This window comes from Mandrillus leucophaeus, unplaced genomic scaffold (genome assembly GCF_000951045.1).
Source record: "Mandrillus leucophaeus isolate KB7577 unplaced genomic scaffold, Mleu.le_1.0 Scaffold283, whole genome shotgun sequence".
In the NCBI taxonomy this organism is placed as follows: Eukaryota; Metazoa; Chordata; class Mammalia; order Primates; family Cercopithecidae; genus Mandrillus; species Mandrillus leucophaeus.
In genome coordinates, this window is record NW_012102954.1 from 626,353 (window position 1) to 646,577 (window position 20,225).

At 39.3% G+C, this 20,225-nt stretch overlaps 1 protein-coding gene across 1 annotated transcript in view; it reads right to left on the reverse strand.

Annotated features, from left to right (window-relative positions):
• Window positions 1-7,624: 7,624 nt before the first annotated feature.
• The window catches only part of COQ2 (coenzyme Q2 4-hydroxybenzoate polyprenyltransferase), a 30,413-nt gene continuing 17,812 nt past the window's right edge, over window positions 7,625-20,225 (reverse strand). Inside the window, 5 exon segments of the mRNA XM_011985445.1 lie at window positions 7,625-8,159; window positions 11,371-11,559; window positions 13,633-13,766; window positions 15,881-15,966; window positions 17,302-17,450. Coding sequence (XP_011840835.1) covers window positions 7,995-8,159; window positions 11,371-11,559; window positions 13,633-13,766; window positions 15,881-15,966; window positions 17,302-17,450 — 723 coding nt within the window. The 3' untranslated portion in view covers window positions 7,625-7,994.

A 20,225-nucleotide genomic window follows, 5' to 3' on the forward strand; every position in this document is an offset into this window, starting at 1 on the left:
CACAGAGTGAGACTCTGTGTCTCAAAAATAAAATAAAATAAAATATTCAGTGTGTATTTTTAGCAGTGTTTAAAAAATACTGACCAGAGCCATAAACTTTCTCCAGATTCTAAAGTGTGTCTTTAACACTTTCCTCCCTTCAAGGAAATGACGTAAACCGAGAGCAATTTATGTTTATGAGGCATTCCTGCAATGGGACATGACCTCTGATCCCAATAATTCTTTCACAGATGCTGTGTTGACATTTCTATTGCTTAAGTATAAAGCAAGTAAAAGCCATGATTATTTCAGTTTGTTACTATGCCAATGCTGCCTAAGAAAAAAATTACTAACTTGAATTTTCAAGATTGTTCAAGAGTTTTAAACCAGGTAAACAAATATAAATCTAGTTAACATTTGCATGCACTACTTTCCATTTCTTTACACTGAATTTATACTTTATTAATGGGGAGGATATCCCTAGATATATATATTTTTTAATATTTATGTATTTTTTGAGACAGAGTCTTGCTCTGTCCCCTAGGCTGAAGTGCAGTGGCATGATCTCAGCTAACTGCAATCACTGCCTCCCGGGTTCAAGCGATTCTCCTGCCTCAGCCTCCTGAGTAGCTGAGATTACAGGCATCTGCCATCACGCCAGGCTAAGTTTTGTATTTTTAGTAGAAACAGGGTTTCACCATGTTGGCCAGGCTGGTCTTGAACTCCTGACCTCAGGTGATCCACCCTCCTCAGCCTCCCAAAGTGCTGGGATTACAGGCCTGAGCCACTGTGCCTGGCCTTGTTTTTTTTTTAATTTTTTGAGACACATCTGAGTCACTGTTGCTGGTGGGATATCCGTCTTAAAATTCATCTATAATTTTTACAAATTCTCCACTGTTTGTCTCCACCTTTCCCCCACACCCTAAATTGACACCATTTAAGAAACTCAGGCTTAGAAACTCAATGTTAAAATTGTTCTCCTGAAATAGAACCTGAAAAATCAGCTTCCTCTTAAGTGAATAGTTCCTCATAGAAGGTTTCCGGAAAGATAAATCCTCTGGAGAAGAAAAAGAGTGCCAAAAATGCCTGAAGGCAATGAATCACATACTATGCTATCAAAAGTTTTATATACGTGATTCATTCCACAAATATTTATTGAGAACTTACTATGTACTGGGCAGTATTCCAGACACTGGAAATAAGGTATGATGATTCAAACAGAAAATAGCTGTGCCCTCATGAAGTTAGGTTCCTGTTAGTGAGGACACACACCAAAGAAAATAAGTAAAACAAGTTACAGACATGTGCTACACAACAATGTTATCGTCAATGATGGGATACATATAGGACAATGGTCCCATAAGATTATACTGTATTTTCACAGTACCTTTTCTGTGTTTCTTTTTTTTTTTTAAGACAAGGTCTCACTCTGTTGTCCAAACTGGCGTGCAGTGTTGTGATCACTGCAGCCTCTACCTCCTGTGTTCAAGTATTCCTCCCACCTCAGCCTCCCAAGTAGCTGGGACTACAGCCATGTGCCATCACAGCCAGCTAATTTTTGTATTGTTTGTAGAGATGGGGTTTAGTCATGTTGCCTGGGCTGGTCTTGAACTTCTGGGTTCAAGTGATCCTCCTGCCGTGGCCTCCCAAAGTGGTGGGATTACAGGTGTGAGCCACCACACCCAGCCCTTTTCTGTGTTTAAATATGTTTAGATATACAAATACTTACCATTATGTTACAATTACCTACAGCATGAAGTAGGTATGCTGCACAGGTTTGTAGCCTAGGGGCAATAGACTATATACCACGGAGCCTAGGTGTGTAGTAGGCTAGACCATCTAGGTTTGTGTACATGAACTCCATAACGTTTGCACAGGGATGAAATTGCCTAATGATGCATTTCTCAGAAAGTATCTCCATCTGTAAGTGACACATGACTGCATATCATATGTTTTAATACAGAGAAAAATAAAGCAGCAAGAGAGAAAAAGAAGTTTGTGTAATCGTATGTGTTAAGTTTTAGAAAATGAAGACAACGGTTTCACTGAGTTGGTGACCTTTAGGCAAATACTGAAGGAGGTGAGGAAGTAGCCATGGCAACATCTGAGAAAGCATTCCAGGAAGCCCAATGAGGCCAGAAGGCTGCGGCGGCACTGGCGAGGGAGGGAGTGGATGAAGAGCCAGGAGGCAGCAGGAGCCAGCTCACTGAGGGTCCTTCAGCCATGCTGAGGGCTTTGGCTTTACGCTGGGAGAAACGGGGACGTGTGAAATGGGGAGGTTCTGAGTAGAGGCATGACATACGCTGGCTTTGGTTGTAGCAGGATCAGCCTGGCTGCTATGGTGAGGACACATGAAAGGGGGCAAGGGAGAGGGAGGGAGACCGGTTAGGATGCTATTGCATTAATCCAGTGGGGAGAAAATGGGGACTTGGCCAGGGTGGCAGCTGAGGAGGTGGTAGGAAAAGATTAGATTCTGCATGTGTTTTGAAGGTAGAACCAACAGTCTTTTCTAATGTCTTGAATATGGAATGTGGGAAAAAGGCATTATGGTTGATTCCAAGGTTTTGGTCGGAGCAAAAGGAAAAGTAGATACCATTAATGAGATGGCGAGGAGGGTGGGAGGAGGAGGTTTGAGGCTGAGGTCAGGAGTTCACAATATATTGAATTGGAGGTGCCTATTTGGCATTCATGTTGAAATATCAAGTAGGCAGTTCAATATTCACTTCTGCCAAGTGCAAGTTCAAAAGGGAAGTTAAGGCTGGAGGTGCACATTTGCGAGTAATCAGGGTACAGATAACATTTAAAGTCAGGAGTTTAGATGAGATCATTTTCTCACGCAATTCTTAAAACACTAGCATGTGGAAGATACTATTTTAATCCTCATTTTAGATATAAAGAAACTGGCTGGAGAGGTTTAAATAGTTCACTCTAAGTCATTCAGTTAGTAACGGTAGGGACTTCAATGTTCATTCTTATCTCTAAGAGAGAGTTTTCAAACTGGGCTCTGTGACAATCCTAAAAGAAAGGAAGGCACAGTTTAAGGGCACTGTCTCTGATTTCCATCTGTATGCATTTGTTGGGGTTTTATGTACGATTTTATTTGGGGAAAAAAAAGTATTTATGCTGAGTGAGGTGACTCATGTCTGTAACCCCAGCACCTTGGGAGGCTGAAGCAGGAGGACTGCTTGAGCCTAGGAGTTCAAGACCAGCCTGGGCAACAAAGCAAGACCCTGTCTCTACAAAAAGAAAGAAAGAAAGAGAGAGAGGCCAGGCGCAGTGGCTGATGCCTGTAATCCCAGCACTTTGGGAGGCCAAGGTGGGCGGATCACTTGAGGTCAGGAGTTGGAGACCAGCCCGGCCAACATGGTGAAACCCTGTCTCTACTAAAAATACAAAAATTAGCCAGGCATGGTGGCACACGCCTGTAATCCCAGCTACTGATTCTGAGCTTATTGAAGATAGAAACTGTCTAATTCATCTCTGCGTTTGCAGCAACTAGCCTGTGCCTGCACATAGATGTTCAACAAATGTTTGATGACTGTCTGAATAATACATATAAATTGGAACAACTATAAAAATGTTAAATATGCTGCCTTCTCCATGGAAGAGATAGTTCAGTATAAAGCATGAAATCCAAAATCCCATCACAGTTAATAAAATGATGATCTTGCAAAATGAGAGCACAAGTCTGTCAGATATCAGATCTTGGGGATATAACCAATGAACGAGACAGCGTACATCAACAACAATAACCAAATGGGCAAAGACATGAAGGCAACTCACAAAGAAGAAATAAAAATGCTCTATAAGCACTTTGAAAAAGATCAACTACTTTAATAATCACAGAGTTGTGAGTGAAACCACATATTATTCTTGCCTACGTGTCAAGGTTTTAAAGATAGCATCTCTTCATATTGGCCAAGGTCTGAGAAAGAGGCTCTCATGCACTGCTATTAGCAATGTGCACCTTTCTGTAGGGTAATCTGAGAAAATGAATCCAAAACCTTTAAAATGTGCATACCACCATACTCCACCCTCCACACCTACCCTCCAGTCCCTGGAAATGTACATGCACATACACGAAGACATTCTGCTTCTAGGATTTTTCCTAAGGAAATATTCACAGATATGCCCAATGATACAAATCTATTCATGGCCCTAGTGCTTGTAAGAAGGAAAAAATGCAAATATTGAAATGCTATGTGTTCAATGACAGGATTAATTAAATTGCAGTGGATACATATGATAAAAACCTATGCAGCCGAAAAACACCAATATATTGAAAGAAGCATTAATGACATGGGAAAATATTAAGTGAAAAAAGTAGATTTTAAAAAAGAAGTCTAGTATAACCTCCGCCTCCCAGGTTCAAGAAATTCTCATGCTTCACTCACCCTCCTGAGTAGTTGGGATTGAATTACAGGCGTGTGCTACCACGCCTGGCTAATATTTTTTGTATTTTTAGTAGAGACGGGGTTTCACCATGTTGGCCAGGCTGGTCTCAAACTCCTGACCTCAAGTGATCCACCTGCCTTAGCCTCCCAAAGTGCTGGGATTACAAGCATGAGCCACCATTCCTGGCCTGATTCATTTCTAAAGGTAAAAATTAGTTACTGTATGCCAGCAGCTATATTAAATGTGTTGCATAGTCTCTAAATTATACATTAACCCTAAGAAATAGGCGTCACCATTGATACAAGGCAAATGAGCTCCAAAGTGGAGCTTAGTCCATGAGGGTTCTTGGCTTTGCCTGGGAAAGAAGGGCAAAGGGCCAGCCAGAGGTAGAAGAAAAGACCTTTATCGAAAAGGCAGTGTTAGCTCCAGTGTTGTTAGAGCTGTGACTGCTCCTGCAGAGCGAGGCCACCCGGTGGGCAGAGAGTAGCATTACTTATATTCTTATATAGTTTTGATGATATGTACATGAAAATGTTTTTATAACGTTACCTTACATAGTCAACTTTTTGTATGTAGTTGAACAGCATTAATAATTTCTAATGGTTGCACCTAACACTAGGTCTGACAAATAACTCTAATGTTAGTTCACCTGATGTACAAAAATTACAAATGTTTACTGAGTGCTTACAGTGTGGTATATTGGGGGTATTTCAATGATTAAGACAAACAAGGTCCCACTTATCATGAAATCTCCATTCTCGCAAGGGAAGACAGATAATTTTTAAATCCATGAGAAAGGTATTATGATTATACCTATTTGAGTATTTGAGTCACAGAAAGGTCAGGAAACTTTCCCAAGATCACCCAACTGGTAGGCAGGTGTTAAAGCAGATTCCATCCCTGGCAAGCTGTCATCATGATAACTTTCTTACTTCCTGCTCCCCTGGCACCCACCAGCCTAGAGAGAGAACCAGCCCAGAGGGTGGAGGGTGTACTTTTAGTTGGAGGAAACAGTAGGGTGAGGCCAGATTATAAAAATCTGGTAGAGGCGTTAAACAATTTAGCAAAGAAATCCGGGAAGAGGGAGAGGCAGCCCTTGTGATGTGGTATATTGGGGATATTTCAATGAGTAAGACATACAAGGTCCCTCTTATCATGAAATCTCCATTCTCACAGGGGAAGACAGAACATTTTGAAATCCATGAGAAAGGTATTATGATTATCCCTGAGTGAGCCACAGAGAGGTCAGGGAACTTGTCCAAGGTCACCCAACTGATAGGTGTTAAAGCAGATTCCAACCCCGGCAAGCTATGGCCATGACTGGCGTTCATAACTCCTGCTCCACTGGCACCCACCAACTGCTCTGGGAATTCAGAGGGCAGGTCAGTTAGAGCTGGAATAGTTGTATTCATTTACTTTTTAGACCCTGTGGCTCCCATCCTATCTCCACCCCTATCATGAAATTGTGGTAGATCATTGACCACAGTTTAAAAAGTTCTTTCACATGATTTCTATTGAAAAACTCACAGTGACTTTGATGCAGAAGAGTAGGGCAAGGGCCCTCCCCACTGAACAAATTCCCAAGGCAATGCTGGTCATTTCAACTATCACAAACTCCTGCAATGCACCTTTCAACTCTCCCAGGGACTGACACTCCTGATCTAGATGGATGACTGCTGTGTGTCTTTCCAACTCGAGTTGCAAGTCTGTGATTCTAGAGACTAATAATGTACTTGATCGTTTTTTCTTTTTTAAAATCTGTTCCTTACCCATTTATATTATTTTTTCAGTGTTTCTACTGGGAAAAGGAAGGAAAATGAAAAAGAATTAAAATAATTCAATTACATTTAAGCAGTTTTTTGAGAATAAGCTTTTTGAGTGTGTATGAACTAATGTTCTGTTCTCTTGTCCCATGGATCACAAAAAAGTTGCAGGATTTTTAGTGATTTAAAAATTTATTCCATTTTTAACTTTCGTAAACTAAGGAGAATGTTGTAAAATTGAACTACATTGTACTCACCCTTCTTTAATTGGAAAGGGTTGTTTTAAGCATTTTAAAACATAGGGTCATATCTTTAAGAAAACAGAGATCAACACAGATTTAAACTCTGTCTATTCTGTTAAAATCAAAGCCAATCATATTTCCTCAAAAGTAGGGTACTATGTTCCTAATTCTTCTTCCCTTCAACTCACTGCTGCCATAGCAAAGTTACAGCTGCAACAACTGACCCAAGTCATTTTCAGTGACTCAGTATTTGCTGAGTAAACAGTTAAATAATTTTTCCTGTGCTTGTCAGTGCCTGGCATATGTAAGTGCTGTTAGCTGCATCATCTTCATCATCGTCGTCATCATCATCCTCGTCGTCATCACGCAATTTTATATTTACTGCTGCCCACACCCACATATACAAATGACTGTCTGCCCTATAGCCTGCTGTCTATGAGAGCAATTTAAATCAAGTAAGATATATTTTAGGTTGCTAATGCTAAGAGCTGAAGAGAAAAAGAAAAAAAAAGCAAGGGGACAGGAAGTATGGGTGGTATATGTGAGATTTTTGAAGGTGGCTAAGAAAAGCTTCTTAGGGAAGGTGACATTTAAGAAACTTTCTGCAGTGAAGGAGTAAGACATGATCTGGGGAGAACTTTCCAGACAAAGTGAACAGTAAATGCAAAGGCCTTGGGGTAGGAGTCTGCCCAGCCTGATTAAGGAACAGTGAGGCCAGTGGGGCTGCAGGTGTGAGTGTGAGAAGTCAGACACGAGGCCAGATCACGAAGAGCCTGGCAGGTGGTAGGACTTTTGTTTTGTACTGAGTGACGTAGGGAGATCCTGGAGGGTTCTGGGGAGAGGAATGACATGACCTTACTTAGGTTTTAAGAGAATTACTCTGGCTTCTGTGTTGAGAACATTCTGAAAGTGAGGGCAGGTAAGGGAAAAAACAGTAAACATTTAAGTATCACTATCCTATGAACTATAATGGGATAAGATAAAAAAGATATAGACAGAAAATCAAGGTAGTCTCTGGTGACTGCCTACTTGTTTGTTCTGGTCACTGTGACTGCACACAAGAGACCAAATCTCCCAAATAAAAGTCAGGGTTGGTCAACAGTGGTACGTGTGGCTATAACAGCTAAATACTTCTATTTGCTTATTTAAGTTATCCTAAAACATAAAAAAACAGAATTGGTTTCCTAAATTACAGTTTTTGGCAGTGACTAAAGGTCACAATAAAGAACAATGAGCCCCAACTCTCCACAGCAGCTTTTATTTTTCCCTTAAAAAAGAGTCCATTTCCTTATAGAGACATTCATTTACGAAAGACCCACATCAGGCTTTTTCTAAAGTGCCAAAACTTGTACAATCCCCATAACTTCAGGTGAGAATTATAATGGGCAGAAGAATGTATCAAGTAAAATACTCAAGGCCATCTCAAATCCTGAACAGTCCCTGGTTTCTGTGACACGGGGGAATTTTGCTAGCAAATAATTGAATTAAAATCCAGGTAAATATGTTCTAAATCTTCAGGTTCTTAATTCTTTAACATATTGTATCAGATTTTATATTCAAATCTAATTATATTTTGAAAAAAATGTTTTAATAATTCCTAGAAAAATTTCATTCATTAATTTTCTATTTTATTCTCTGTACTCTTCTTTGTTTTGTCTGTCTTCTTTTCTTTCCACAAATTCCCGAGGACAATCCCTAAAAAAACTATTAGTCCCAGTGTTCGGTTGGAGATAAATTTATTCCAACAATCCTCAGGTCTGTGGATGTCTACAGTGTAAATCTGCAAGAGAGGAATACAAAGTTGTATTAATACCTAGTCTGGACTTTGGGTCATCACAAATAAACATGTTAACACAGAGGAGGAAATAACAAATACAAAAAATACAAATACAAAAGATAAAAAATTAGCTGGGCATGGTGGCACATGCCTGTAGTCCCAGCTACTCAAGAGGCTGAGGTGGGAGGATTGCTTGAGGCCAAGAGGTCAAGGCTGCAATAAGCCGTGATCACCCTACTGCACCCTCCTAGCCTGGGTGAGAGAGTGAGACTCTATCTCAAAAACAAGAAAAAGAAAAAGAAAAATTTACCATATTTTTCAGTTGGAATCATCCAAGCTGTTTCCTAAGAACTTTCAGTTGAGGGCTGCATGAATGCTTGTGAGGCAACCCATACTAATTTTAGTTCTAACTATTTAGAAAGTTCTTCCTTATACTAACTGATCTAAAATCCGTCTCCCTGCAACTCCTACCCTCCAGTTGTGGTTTTAGTGTCTGGAGCAAAGTTTCTCAATGGAGAACAAGTACCATTTGGGCAGGACAACTCTCTATGATGCAGAGTAATCTGGTGCAGCACAAGATATTGACTGTATCTGGCCATCATCCATATAGTCACCCCTCCTAGTTTATTATGATAACCAAAAATGCCCTCCCACATTTCTAAATCTCTCCTGTTCAGGGACCTACATTTAGAGAAGGGGGGCTACAGACCTAAATTTGTTGCTAGTAATCTAGAACAAGCATACTCCTTTTTCCCCATGCTAGCCCTGCAAATAACACTAAGGAAGTCTCATGTATGTTCCTATCCTCCTTAGGCATGGGGGACTATTCTTTATTATGTGGTCTGCAGACTTAAAATCATCATGATTTCCTTTATCTTTAAATACTAGAAGATAGCTATGACCATCTCTAAACACTGTATCGAAAACTGGACAGAGAGGCCAGGCATGGTGGCTCATGCCTGTAATCCCAGCACTTTGGGAGGCTGAGGTGGGTGGATCACTTAAGGCCAAGAGTTCGAGACCAGTCTGGCCAACATGGCGAAACCCCGTCTCTATTAAAAAAATACAAAAATGAGCTGGGCATGATGGTGTGTGCCTGTGGTCCCAGCTACTAAGGAGGCTGAGGCACAAGAATTGCTTGAAACCAGGAGGCGGTGGAGGCTGTACTGAGCCAAGATCGTACCACTTCACTCCAGCCCGAGTGACAGAGGGAAGACTGTTTCAAAACAAAAAATAACAACAACAACAACAAAAAACTGGACAGAGGACCATAAATGCAATTTAAAATATAAAGTGGGCTCCAAGTATTTCTTTTTACTTCCTTTGAGACAGTTTCCTTCTGTCACCCAGGCTGGAATGCAGTGGCACCATCTTGGCTCACTGTTACCTCTGCCTCCCAAGTTCAAGTGATTCTTCTCCCTCGGCCTATCGAGTGGCTGGAATTACAGGTGCACAACACCATGCCCAGCTAATTTTTGTATTATTACTAGAGACAGGGTTTATCTATGTTGGCCAGGCTGATTTTGAACTGCTGACCTCAAGTGATCTGCCCACCTCGGCCTCCCAAAGTGTTGGGATTATAGGCGTGAGCCACTGTGCCTGGCCGAGTATTTCTTATAATATTTGTGATTTGTCTTAATAATTTTTGCCTTCCTGTACTATTTAATATTCAGGTGTTTAAATATTAACCTATACCCATTATCCAGACCAGACAATCAAATGACAATGTCAGTCCTCATGGAACTGAGCTACGACCAAAAAGGGATGCTGAGAAATTCTGAAGGGAAAAATAGCGACATCCTGGAAAGTCACCAATTCACATTTTAGTTTTCACAGTGAGGAAAACAGTGGAGGGGACACAGCATATGGTTTACTTTATAGACATCAGATTCTGATTTCCTTCATACCATGTTATGTAAGTCTTGCCTACACTGCTAGTAACTGGCAATAATCTGTATAAAATCAGTCATCTAAATATAGCTTCACGAATACCCTTTTTTTTTTTTTGAGATGGAGTCTTGCTCTGTCACCGAGGCTAGAGTACAGTGGCATGATCTTGGCTCACTGGAACCTCCGCCTCCTGGGTTCAAGCCATTCTCCTGCCTCAGCCTCCTGAGTAGCTGGGGTTACAGGTGCCCACCACCATACCCGGCTAACTTTTGTATTTTTAGTAGAGATGGGGTTTTGCCATGTTCATGTTGGCCAGGCTGGTCAAACTCCTGACCTCAGGTGATCTACCATGAATACCTTTTTGATTCTGTTTAATGAAAATAACAATAACATTGATATAAAAATATAGTCAATTTATTAGCAAGTGATTTAATCAAAATTAGATTTAGTTCATTCATTTTACAAGTCAACAATGTAGATTCTCAACATAAGTTTGTGACAGGTAGGGGATGTGGTGTGGGTGAATATCCTGAAATGACAGCTTCCTGCTCTCTACTGGCAGAACTTTGACATGTTCTGCATTTCCTGTCTTATCTGGCCTTGGTCTTTATGCCAGCAGAAACCAAATTTATGAATAATTAGTCTACTAACCATCACTGGAAACCCAGTTTTTTTTTAAAGCTTTATCTGTCAGTTTGCTTTTAGAGTAATTCAACTCAAACCACAAGCTTCAGATATTACCGAAATTTTTCCAACCATGAATTCAGAAGTAATTCCAGGAAAATCAGAGGGGAAAATTTGGATTTAGACCTGTATTTTTTTTTTTTAAATAATATAGCTTGGCTGAGGTTGGTAGCTCACACTGGTAATCCCAGCACTTTTGGGAGATCAGGGCAAGAAGACTGCTTGAAGCCAGGAGTTTAAGACCAGCCTGGGCAAAATCTTAAGACCCCATTTCTACAAAAAATAAAAAAAATTAGCCAGGCATGGTGGTGCATGACTGTAGTCCCAGCTACCCAGGATGCTGAGGTGGGAGGATCACTTCAGCCCAGGAGTTAGAGGTTGCAGTGAGCTGTGATTGCACCATTGCGCTCCAGCCTGGACAACCCTGTTTCAAAAAAAAGTTTGGAAATAAAATAAAATACTACAGCTAGCTTTCTTATAAGTTGAGGCCAGAGGACAGGGGGGCTCTGTTAAAGGTAGTACAAGCCAAGTAGTTGTTTAAGAAGTTCCTTGCCAGGTAAACACAGAGGGCATACTGTTTAAATAATTTTTATAATTTATACTAAGGAAATATGAGGGACAAATAAGAAAAAGGTCAAACCTGGTGAGTCAGATGGGCTCCTACGGCACCCAGGGCAGCGTAGTAGGGAGCAGTCTGACCACTGTTCACACCCACTAGGCTCAGCGCCCCCAGCATTGCAACACTGAAGCCGCTGAGCCACAGCTTGGTGTTTTCTCCAAACCGCAGAGCCGTGGACTTAAGACCAATCAAAACATCATCTCTTTTGTCCTAATATCAGAAAGAAAAATAAACTGTTTTTTGAGATTTAGTTCACACACCATAAAATTCACATTCCGAAGTATCAGATTTAGAGTTTTTTAGTATATTCACAAGGTTGTGCAACCAATTACCACTAACTACTTTCAGAAGAAATTGTCTTTTAAAGAACATGCAGATACACCATAAGCGGTGAAAGATGACAGTAACTCAGAAACAGGCTGATCAGTAATGAATATGCAGGTCAATCAAAGTTAAATACCACTGCTAAAATCACCATCCAGCTTCATTTCTATATATCATTGTATTTGTTACAATCCTATAATGACTCTTAACTATATTTTTACAGTGTTAGGATTACAATTCAGCTCTAATTCTTCCATAGCTCCTCTCTACCTCAGAGGTCTCAAATCCCAATAATCTCCTGTACATTTTAGTTTCAATCTTGCAAAAGTCACAGATGTAGAAAAATGCTCACTTACCGCCTAACCACATCCACTCATTTTCCACTTCTAGCCCAATCGATCCCTTGCCTTTTCTATCAAATCCTGTTTAGGTAGAGCTAGGTCTTGATGATATAACCACATGTAGCTGCCTGGTTTCTCCCAGTAAGTTTACTTGTAAGCATCTTCATATACTGTTGTAAATAATGATGGTCACGTGAGATCAGTGGCTGCATGCTGAACTCTCTGCACTGACCTACAGGCAGACAGCAACCTGACAGGCTTCCCTTTGGGGCCCAAATCCAAATAACAATGACTGGATGTTTCTGTTTTTCCTTTCATACTACAATCGCCTTCAGGGTGCAAACTGTCTGTAATTATGTGAACCACAAAAGTGCCAATGAGTATGTGGTGTTTTCCTGAAGTTGTTAATCTAATTGGAGTACCGGTATCCTAAGCACTGGTTCCAAACCTTACTGCAAAAAGTACAGGCATCTCTTCTAACCGTAAGTCAAGTTTCACTTTGGAAGTAAAGCTGATTACAGATCTGCCTTTTCAAGATACTACAAATGTAGCGGGGCATAGGGGGTTTAGTGGAAGAAAACAGGATGAAATCCAGACATATTCTTCAAGTAAATGGTTGAGAATACATAATCATATTTCAGAAAACTACTGAGAAAAACTTTTTTGAAAAGTTCATAAATGTATTCTCAGAACATGTACTATCAAATCATCACACTGTATACCTTGGATGTGCATAATTTTATTTGTCAATTACTCCTCATATAAAGCTGGGGGAAAGTTTATAAATGTAAAAGAAAAAAATGAGTTTTTAGAATTGAATTTATCAAAAAGGCAAAATCAAAAGCTATAAAAACGCATATAATCCTTTACGTCAATAATACCACTTCTAAAAATTTAACTGAAAAACTCCTATTCAAGAAGTATTAATGATTAGAACAATATTACCTATAATTGTGAAAACTCAAACAACTTAAGTAGTCAAAATAGAGAAACTGTTAAATTTGTTTCAATTATGGCACATCAAATTTATGGCATGTTAAATTGGGGCATAGACTATCTCATAGTCCACAGTCTTAAAGCGACAATGACAAAGAATTGGTAAAAATATAGGAAAATGTTCACTACCTACACCCAGTATAAAACTTGCATAATTCAACGATTAGAGGGACAGGAGAATGTAGTGGTTAGAAGCAGTGTCTTAACACTGGGCTTGAATCATAGTTCTGCCACCCACTAACTGTCTGACATGACAAATACTTCTTCACATGTTTCCTCTTCTGTTAAGTGAGGTTAATGTTTAAGTACTTTCCTCGAAGGCTGTTGGGGGATTAAGTTTGTAAAGTACTTAAAACAGTGCCTGGCATATAGTAAATACTACTTAATTGCTTGTAAATAAAATAAATGAGTTGAATTTTGGTAAACACACATAAACATTAAAAAAATATTTTGTTGGAGCCATGGAACTGTGAATGACCTTCTTTTTAGAAAAAAATTCTTCCTCCTTAATTTGGTTCTTAAAAAACAACAACAAATTTAAGAAAAAAGGTTTTCTCCTTAATTTGGTTCTTTAAAAACAGCAACAACTAAACCAAAGTTAAGAAAAAGATAATTTCTTTACCTGATGGGCATAAATAGTATCATATATTAGTGTCCACATAACTCCAGAAAAATAAAGAGGCAGGCAAACAGATGGATCACAGGAACCCTTGATAGCAGACCATCCAAGTAATGCTCCCCAATTAAATGTCAAGCCTACAATTAGCAAAACACAAAAAGGGGGAAAGTCTATACGTACTTTAGAATCCTAAAGGGAAGGAGTGGCATCGGAGCGCGTTCAGTGCTCCTGGGTATCAGACTCAAGTGTGTGCTGCTTTCTGTGGGTTCCTTCCTTAAACCCTTTCAACCCTCGGTGGTAATTATTAGCTCCATTTTACAAAAAAGAAAACAGGCTCAGAGAGGTTAATAACTAAAGTAACAGAGCTAATAAAAAGAATAATATCCCCTAATTAAGTAAATAGTAGGTTTAAAGAGAAGATTTATCCCACCTAGTATGGTGCGTGGCACTATCAATAACAGTAGATGCTGGGATCTGAACTTAGATCTATCTGACTCAAAAACCCATGTTCTTTCTGTTACCACTCTGCCTCCCCTACCAGCTACAGAAACAAGAATACACATAGGAACACTGATTTATTCCACAAGGGCATCGTCTCTGAGGACTGTAAACAAACACCTACAGGTTGACAGCTCTCAAATCTCCACCTGCAAGCCTGATCACTCTCCTAAGCTCCAGACTGCATACTGAACCGTCTGCTGGACTTCTCTGCCTGCAAGTTGCTCATGTACCTTAAACTCAATGTGTCTCAGATACCTTTTCTCAGAAACCCCTTTTCTCCTCCTATATTACCTATTTCCACTCATGTCCCCTCCTTAACTGATTAAGTGCCTCTCCTTTGTGGTCCCGTAGTGCTCCTGCCTGCCACGTTGTACTGCAATGACCTGTTGATCTGTCATCTCCATCTCCAGCTCCTTAAAGATGGTCAGTGTGTTTTAGTCATTTTTATTTTCCCAGTACCTGCTGCAATTCCTGGCACAAAGTAAATGTAGGGGTTCAATAAATGTTTGGAGTAAATATACCAGCTTCTTAATATTATCTTACAGATAGGAAATGCTTATATTGAGAATATAATTTCAAATTTAATAAAGAGAACATTCAATGAGAGGATCTTAGAAAAAGATAAATATTCTACCACAACTTCCCCGCAAATCAGGCTCACATCAGTTTCCTGAGTTGCTTTTAGTTCTTTCATTTACTGAAAAAAATGATTCAAAGAACTAGAGTCATTCTAGGAATATTCTAGGAATAGAAAAGTCTGGGAATAGACGTTTTTGCAACAGATTCTGATACTGGCTTACCTAACTATCTTCCTTTTTTTTTCACCAACAAGTATGTATTCAGTACCTACACCGTGCCAAGTGCTATGCTAAATGCTGGGCCACAATTTATTAACTGGAGACCACAGGAGGCTCTCAACATATTCTTGGTTGAATTAATGCTGTTGAAATGAGTAAGTGCCGGATTAGAATCCTACGGTAGCCCAGAAGAGACTGTCTAACTTCTTCCTGAGAGGCTTCACAGAACAGGAGCTGTCTAAGCTATCACATACACTTTAACCCTTGTTTTCCTGCCACAGAGTGCTTCCTACCCCATTCCCCAAATTCTTCAGGGCATCTAGATTAAACATTTTTTCATGACATACTGAGATTTTTAAAACAGCATTTCAGAAAGCAATGATGGCCAGGCGCGATGGTACACACCTGTAATCCCAGCACTTTGGGAAGCCAAGGCAGGCAGATCGCTTGAGCTCAGGGGTTTGAGACCAGCCTGGACAACATGGCGAAACCCTGTCTCAACAAAAAAAAATACAAAAACTAGCCAGGCAGGGTTGTGAATGCCTGTAATCCTAGCTACTCAGGAGGCTGAGGTGGGAGGATCACTTGAGCTCGGGAGGTCAAGGTTGCAGTAGGCTGAGATCGTGCCACTGCACTCCAGCCTGGGCAACAGATCAAGACCCTGTCTCAGAGAAGAAGAGGGGAGAGGAGAGGGTAGGGGAGGGGAGGAGAGGGGGAGAGACGAGAGAAAAAAATAATGATGATGATGATGATAACCCTAATAAACATGCAATATTTCTTAGCTAATAAAAATAGCCAACTGCTCTCCTTTAAAATGTGAAAATCTACTATTGGTTAGGAAAATCACATGACTGGTTTGTCATTTCATCTTTACCTATCTATCTACCTATCTCTCCATAAACATGTAGTTTGCAGGTATCAAAGGAAATACTTAAGAGTTATTTTAAGCTCACCCAAGGCTAGTTGAGGCCAGTATGTAATTCTTTTCATTAGTGGGTAGGTGATGACGAGAAGTAAGGATCCTGCTCCCAGAGCTATACTGAAAAGAGGAAAAACAATTAAAGTGATTATTACCACTACCTCTTAGAAACCACAAAATACTTTAAGACAACGACATAAGTAATACTAATTGGAAAATATATTTTATCTTAAATTATATTTTATGTAAGTTATCTTCCTAGACTTTGACTTTCCCTATTATAAAGGATGAGTAGAAAACTACTTTAAATGTTATAAAACAACCAAACAAAATAATAGCTAACACATATAGTACTTTCATGTATTAGGGACTATTCTAAGTGAATCACATTTGTTAATTCATTATAATCTTCACAATGACTCCAAAAGGCAGGTATTATAATATGAATGTTTATTCTCTTCCTTTTTGGCAGATGGGAAAACTGAAGCACAAAGAAACTAAGTAGTTTGCTAATTGTTATATAGCTAGTCATAGCAGAGCCCAGATTCAAACCTAAGGTAGTCTGGCTCCAGAGTCCAACCTATCCACCACCAAATGTTAACTACCAAATGTTACTGCCTCTCTGAACTGTTTGCAAACATTAAGGCATCTAATAAACTGAGACGTCCTAACTAATAATTAGAGTCAAGATATCCCTCCTTATATGCATGATGCGGTGTTACTTTTCTAGAAAAAAGGAAACACCTGTGAAAATGTGATGAAATAAGATGTTCTTAGGACCTCAAAGTTTATCTAACACTACCCCTTCCAGAAATAACCTTCCAAAGGTATTTTCACGTAATTGATGCTATCAGGGCAAGGCATGCAAAACTGAGTCTAGTCTCTATATAAAGTCACTCTTTTTGTCTTTCTTCTCTGGCATTGAAGTACTTTGTAAATAGCAATCTGATACACAAAAGTTTCGTTTTGTCTCATTTAAGAGATATAGGAATGAGTCCTCCCACTTCTTTCTTCAGTCATTGATTAGTAACACCACCCTGGGAAAGACATAGTTCCTCTTTTTGCAAAATGAATACAATCACTTCTGCTTTAAGTCTACTTTAGAGATACTGTCAGCATAAATAAAATTATACACATATGTGTGGCTATATACACACACATCCACGCACGCACTTAGAAAACCTATGAAATTGCTTTGTGTCACTTAGGGAAAGTAGTACAAATACTGAAGGTGGTTCAAAACAAATTAAATGTTCATTTCTTAACTCCTTTGGCTGAAAGCATTCTTGAAGCAGATTTAAAAATGTGTGGTGAGTTACTTACACTTGCTAACTTACAGTTGCTTGATAAGTAGCAAATGAACAACTTTGTGATAAAGATATTTCATTTTATTCCTACTTTCTCCATTTCAAAGGAGAGATTTTATACATGATGTGGGAAACATGTTTAATATACCTGTAGTAATTCAGACACAGAAGAACACCCAGTGCCAAGGTTAGCTGTCCCCCGAGAAAAACAAAGGACTGAAAAGTTGAAATGTCTCCGGCGGCTATTGGACGATTGGCTGTTCTTGTAACCTTAAAACATAAAAACAGATACCTGAACTTCATGTAATGACTCAATCATTTACTTAAACATTTAGTGAAGAGACTGGCCCATGGTGGGCACAAATATGAATGAAGAGAGAAATCAACATTTTAAGTACTGGCAGGAATCAAAACTTCATATTTAAAACAGCTTTGAAAAGAACTAAAAATTCCCACCACTAATTCTCTTTTCTCCCATCCCCATCTCTAAACAAACAAAGGAAATTCCTGGCTGGGTGCAGTGTGGCTCAAGCCTGTAATCCCAGCACTTTGGGAGGCTGAGGTGGGAGGATTGTTTGAGGCCATGAGTGCAAGACCAGCCTAGGCAACATAGGGAGGTGCTGTCTCTACAAAATAAAATAAAATAAAATAAAATAAAATAAATAAAATTAGCCAGGTATGGTGATGTATGCCTGTAGCCCCAGCTATTGGGGAGGCTGAGGCAGGAGGATTGCTTGAGCCTAGGAGGTTGAAACTGCAGTGAGTCATGATCGCACCAAGCTCTCCAGCATGGGTGACACAGCAAGACCCTGTGTCAAATAAATAAATAAATAAATAAAAGACAAAGCAACTTCCTTATCAGCTATTTAGCTATAACATGTTCAATTTCCACAGAGAAAGCCTAAAATATTTATGAACTGGCACAATCTCAGCTCACTGCAACCTCTGCCTCCCAGGTTCAAGCGATTCTCCTGTCTCAGCCTCCCAAGTAGCTGGGATTACAGGCATCCACCACCATGCCCGGCTAATTTTTTGTATTTTTAGTAAAGACAAGGTTTCATCATATTGGCCAAGCTGGTTTCAAACTCCTGACCTCAAGTGATCCGCCTGCCTCGGCCTCCCAAAGTGGTAGGATTGTAAGTATGAGCCATGGCGTCCAGCCCTTTTAATCTTAACAGGGTCCTTAACAGATAAAAATTTGTTGATGAAGTGCAAATTCAATTTTTCCTCTTATGGTTGTGCTTTTCGTATTTCTCACAGCTTTCAAGATTTTAAAATTTTCTTTAGTTTTCAGAAGTTTGATTATAATGTATTGAGGTGAGGATTCTGTGTGTTTATCGTGTCTGGAGGTTGCTCACCTTCTTAAATATGTAGGCTTAAGTCTTTTGCTAAATTTGGGGCTTTTACAGCCAATATTTCTTCAATCATTTTTCAGCCCCAACCCCTTTCTCCTGCTTTTCCAAGACTCATGAAACGAACATTAGATCATTTGTTACAGTCCAAAGGTCTTCAATTTTTCAGTCTATTTTCTGTTTTCCAGATGGTGTCATTTCTATTATTATATCTCCAGTTCACTGATTCCTTCCTCTGTCCCCTCCATTCTGCTGTCGGGCCCATCCACTGAACTATTATTACAATTATTATTATCTTTCAGTTATAAAATTTCCATTTGGTTCTCCTTTATATTTTCTATTTCTTTGCTGAGAGGTGGTATTTTTCATTTGTTTCAAGCATGTTTGTAATTGCTCACTGAAGCATATTTATGACTGCTGCTTTAAAAATCTTTCTAAGAAATCCTAACATCTTTGCCATGTCAGTGTTGTTCATCTGCTGATTGTCTTCTTTTCACTGAAGTTGAGATTTTCCTAGTTCTTGGTATGACAAATGATTCTTAACTGAAATCTGGACATTTAAGTATTATGTCATGAGACTATGAATCTTATTTAAACCTTTCATTTCAGTTGACTTTTTTTGACACTGCTCTGGCAAAAGAAGGGGGTGGGAGATGCTGCCTAATTGTAACCAGCTGGGGTTACAAGTTCAAGTTCCCAACCTGGTTTCCACTGGTCCCTGCCCAGTAGGCTTTTTATTTTTATTTTTTTCCTGTCTGTGCCCAATGACATTTCCAGATTTCTGGCTTCTTCAGTTCCAAGTCTGGGATATATGAAGAAACACAAAATCTAGGAAATTCTTTGGGTACTGAGGTCCCTGGCCAGTCTGCCACCTTTTCTCCACAGTCCTCTTATGTTTTTTTAATGTATAATGTCCAGGGGTTTTAGTCATACTTAGTGGAAACAATAGGGAAAATACATCTATTCCATCTAGTCCATCTTCCTGGAAGCAGAAGTCAAAATCTATGTAATTAGTTTTAACTCTAGTCAAAAGTGTGGGATGTAAACGTTTAGGGGAGAGTCTGTCTACTAAATAAGATAAAGCAATTTAGAATTTTGCAGTTTGGCTTCAAATACTTAATCTCAATGTTCACTTATCTAAACAGACCCATGCTTCATAAACTGTTAGTAATTTATGGCACTATTTTTCATTTTCTGGAAGGCTTATACTAAGCTAGAAATTTTTTTAAGTGATGAACTACTATTAACATGTTCAAGAGTTATCTTGAAGTGATATATGCCAGAAGCCTCATTCATAGAGTGTACAGAATAAAAACTGACCGGGATGTGTGGACCTCCAAATCAAGAAAGTGTGTATCTCATATGTTTGTTGGTTTCTTGTATGTCTTCTTTTGAAAAATGTCTGTTCATGTGCATTGCCTACTTTTTAATGGGGTTATTTTTTTCTTGTTGTTTGAGCTCCTTGTAGATTCTAGACATTAGCCCTTTGTTGGATGCATTGTTTGTAAATATTTTCTCCCATTCTGTAGGTGGTCTGTTTACTCTGCTGATTATTTCTTTTGCTATGCAGAAGCTTTTTAGTTTAATTAAGTCTCATTTGTCTATTTTTGTTTCTGTTGTGTTTCCTTTTGGGGACTTAGTCAGATATCACTAATCATCAGAGAAATACAAATTAAAACCACAATGAGATACCATCTTCTATGCCAGTCAGAATGGCTAT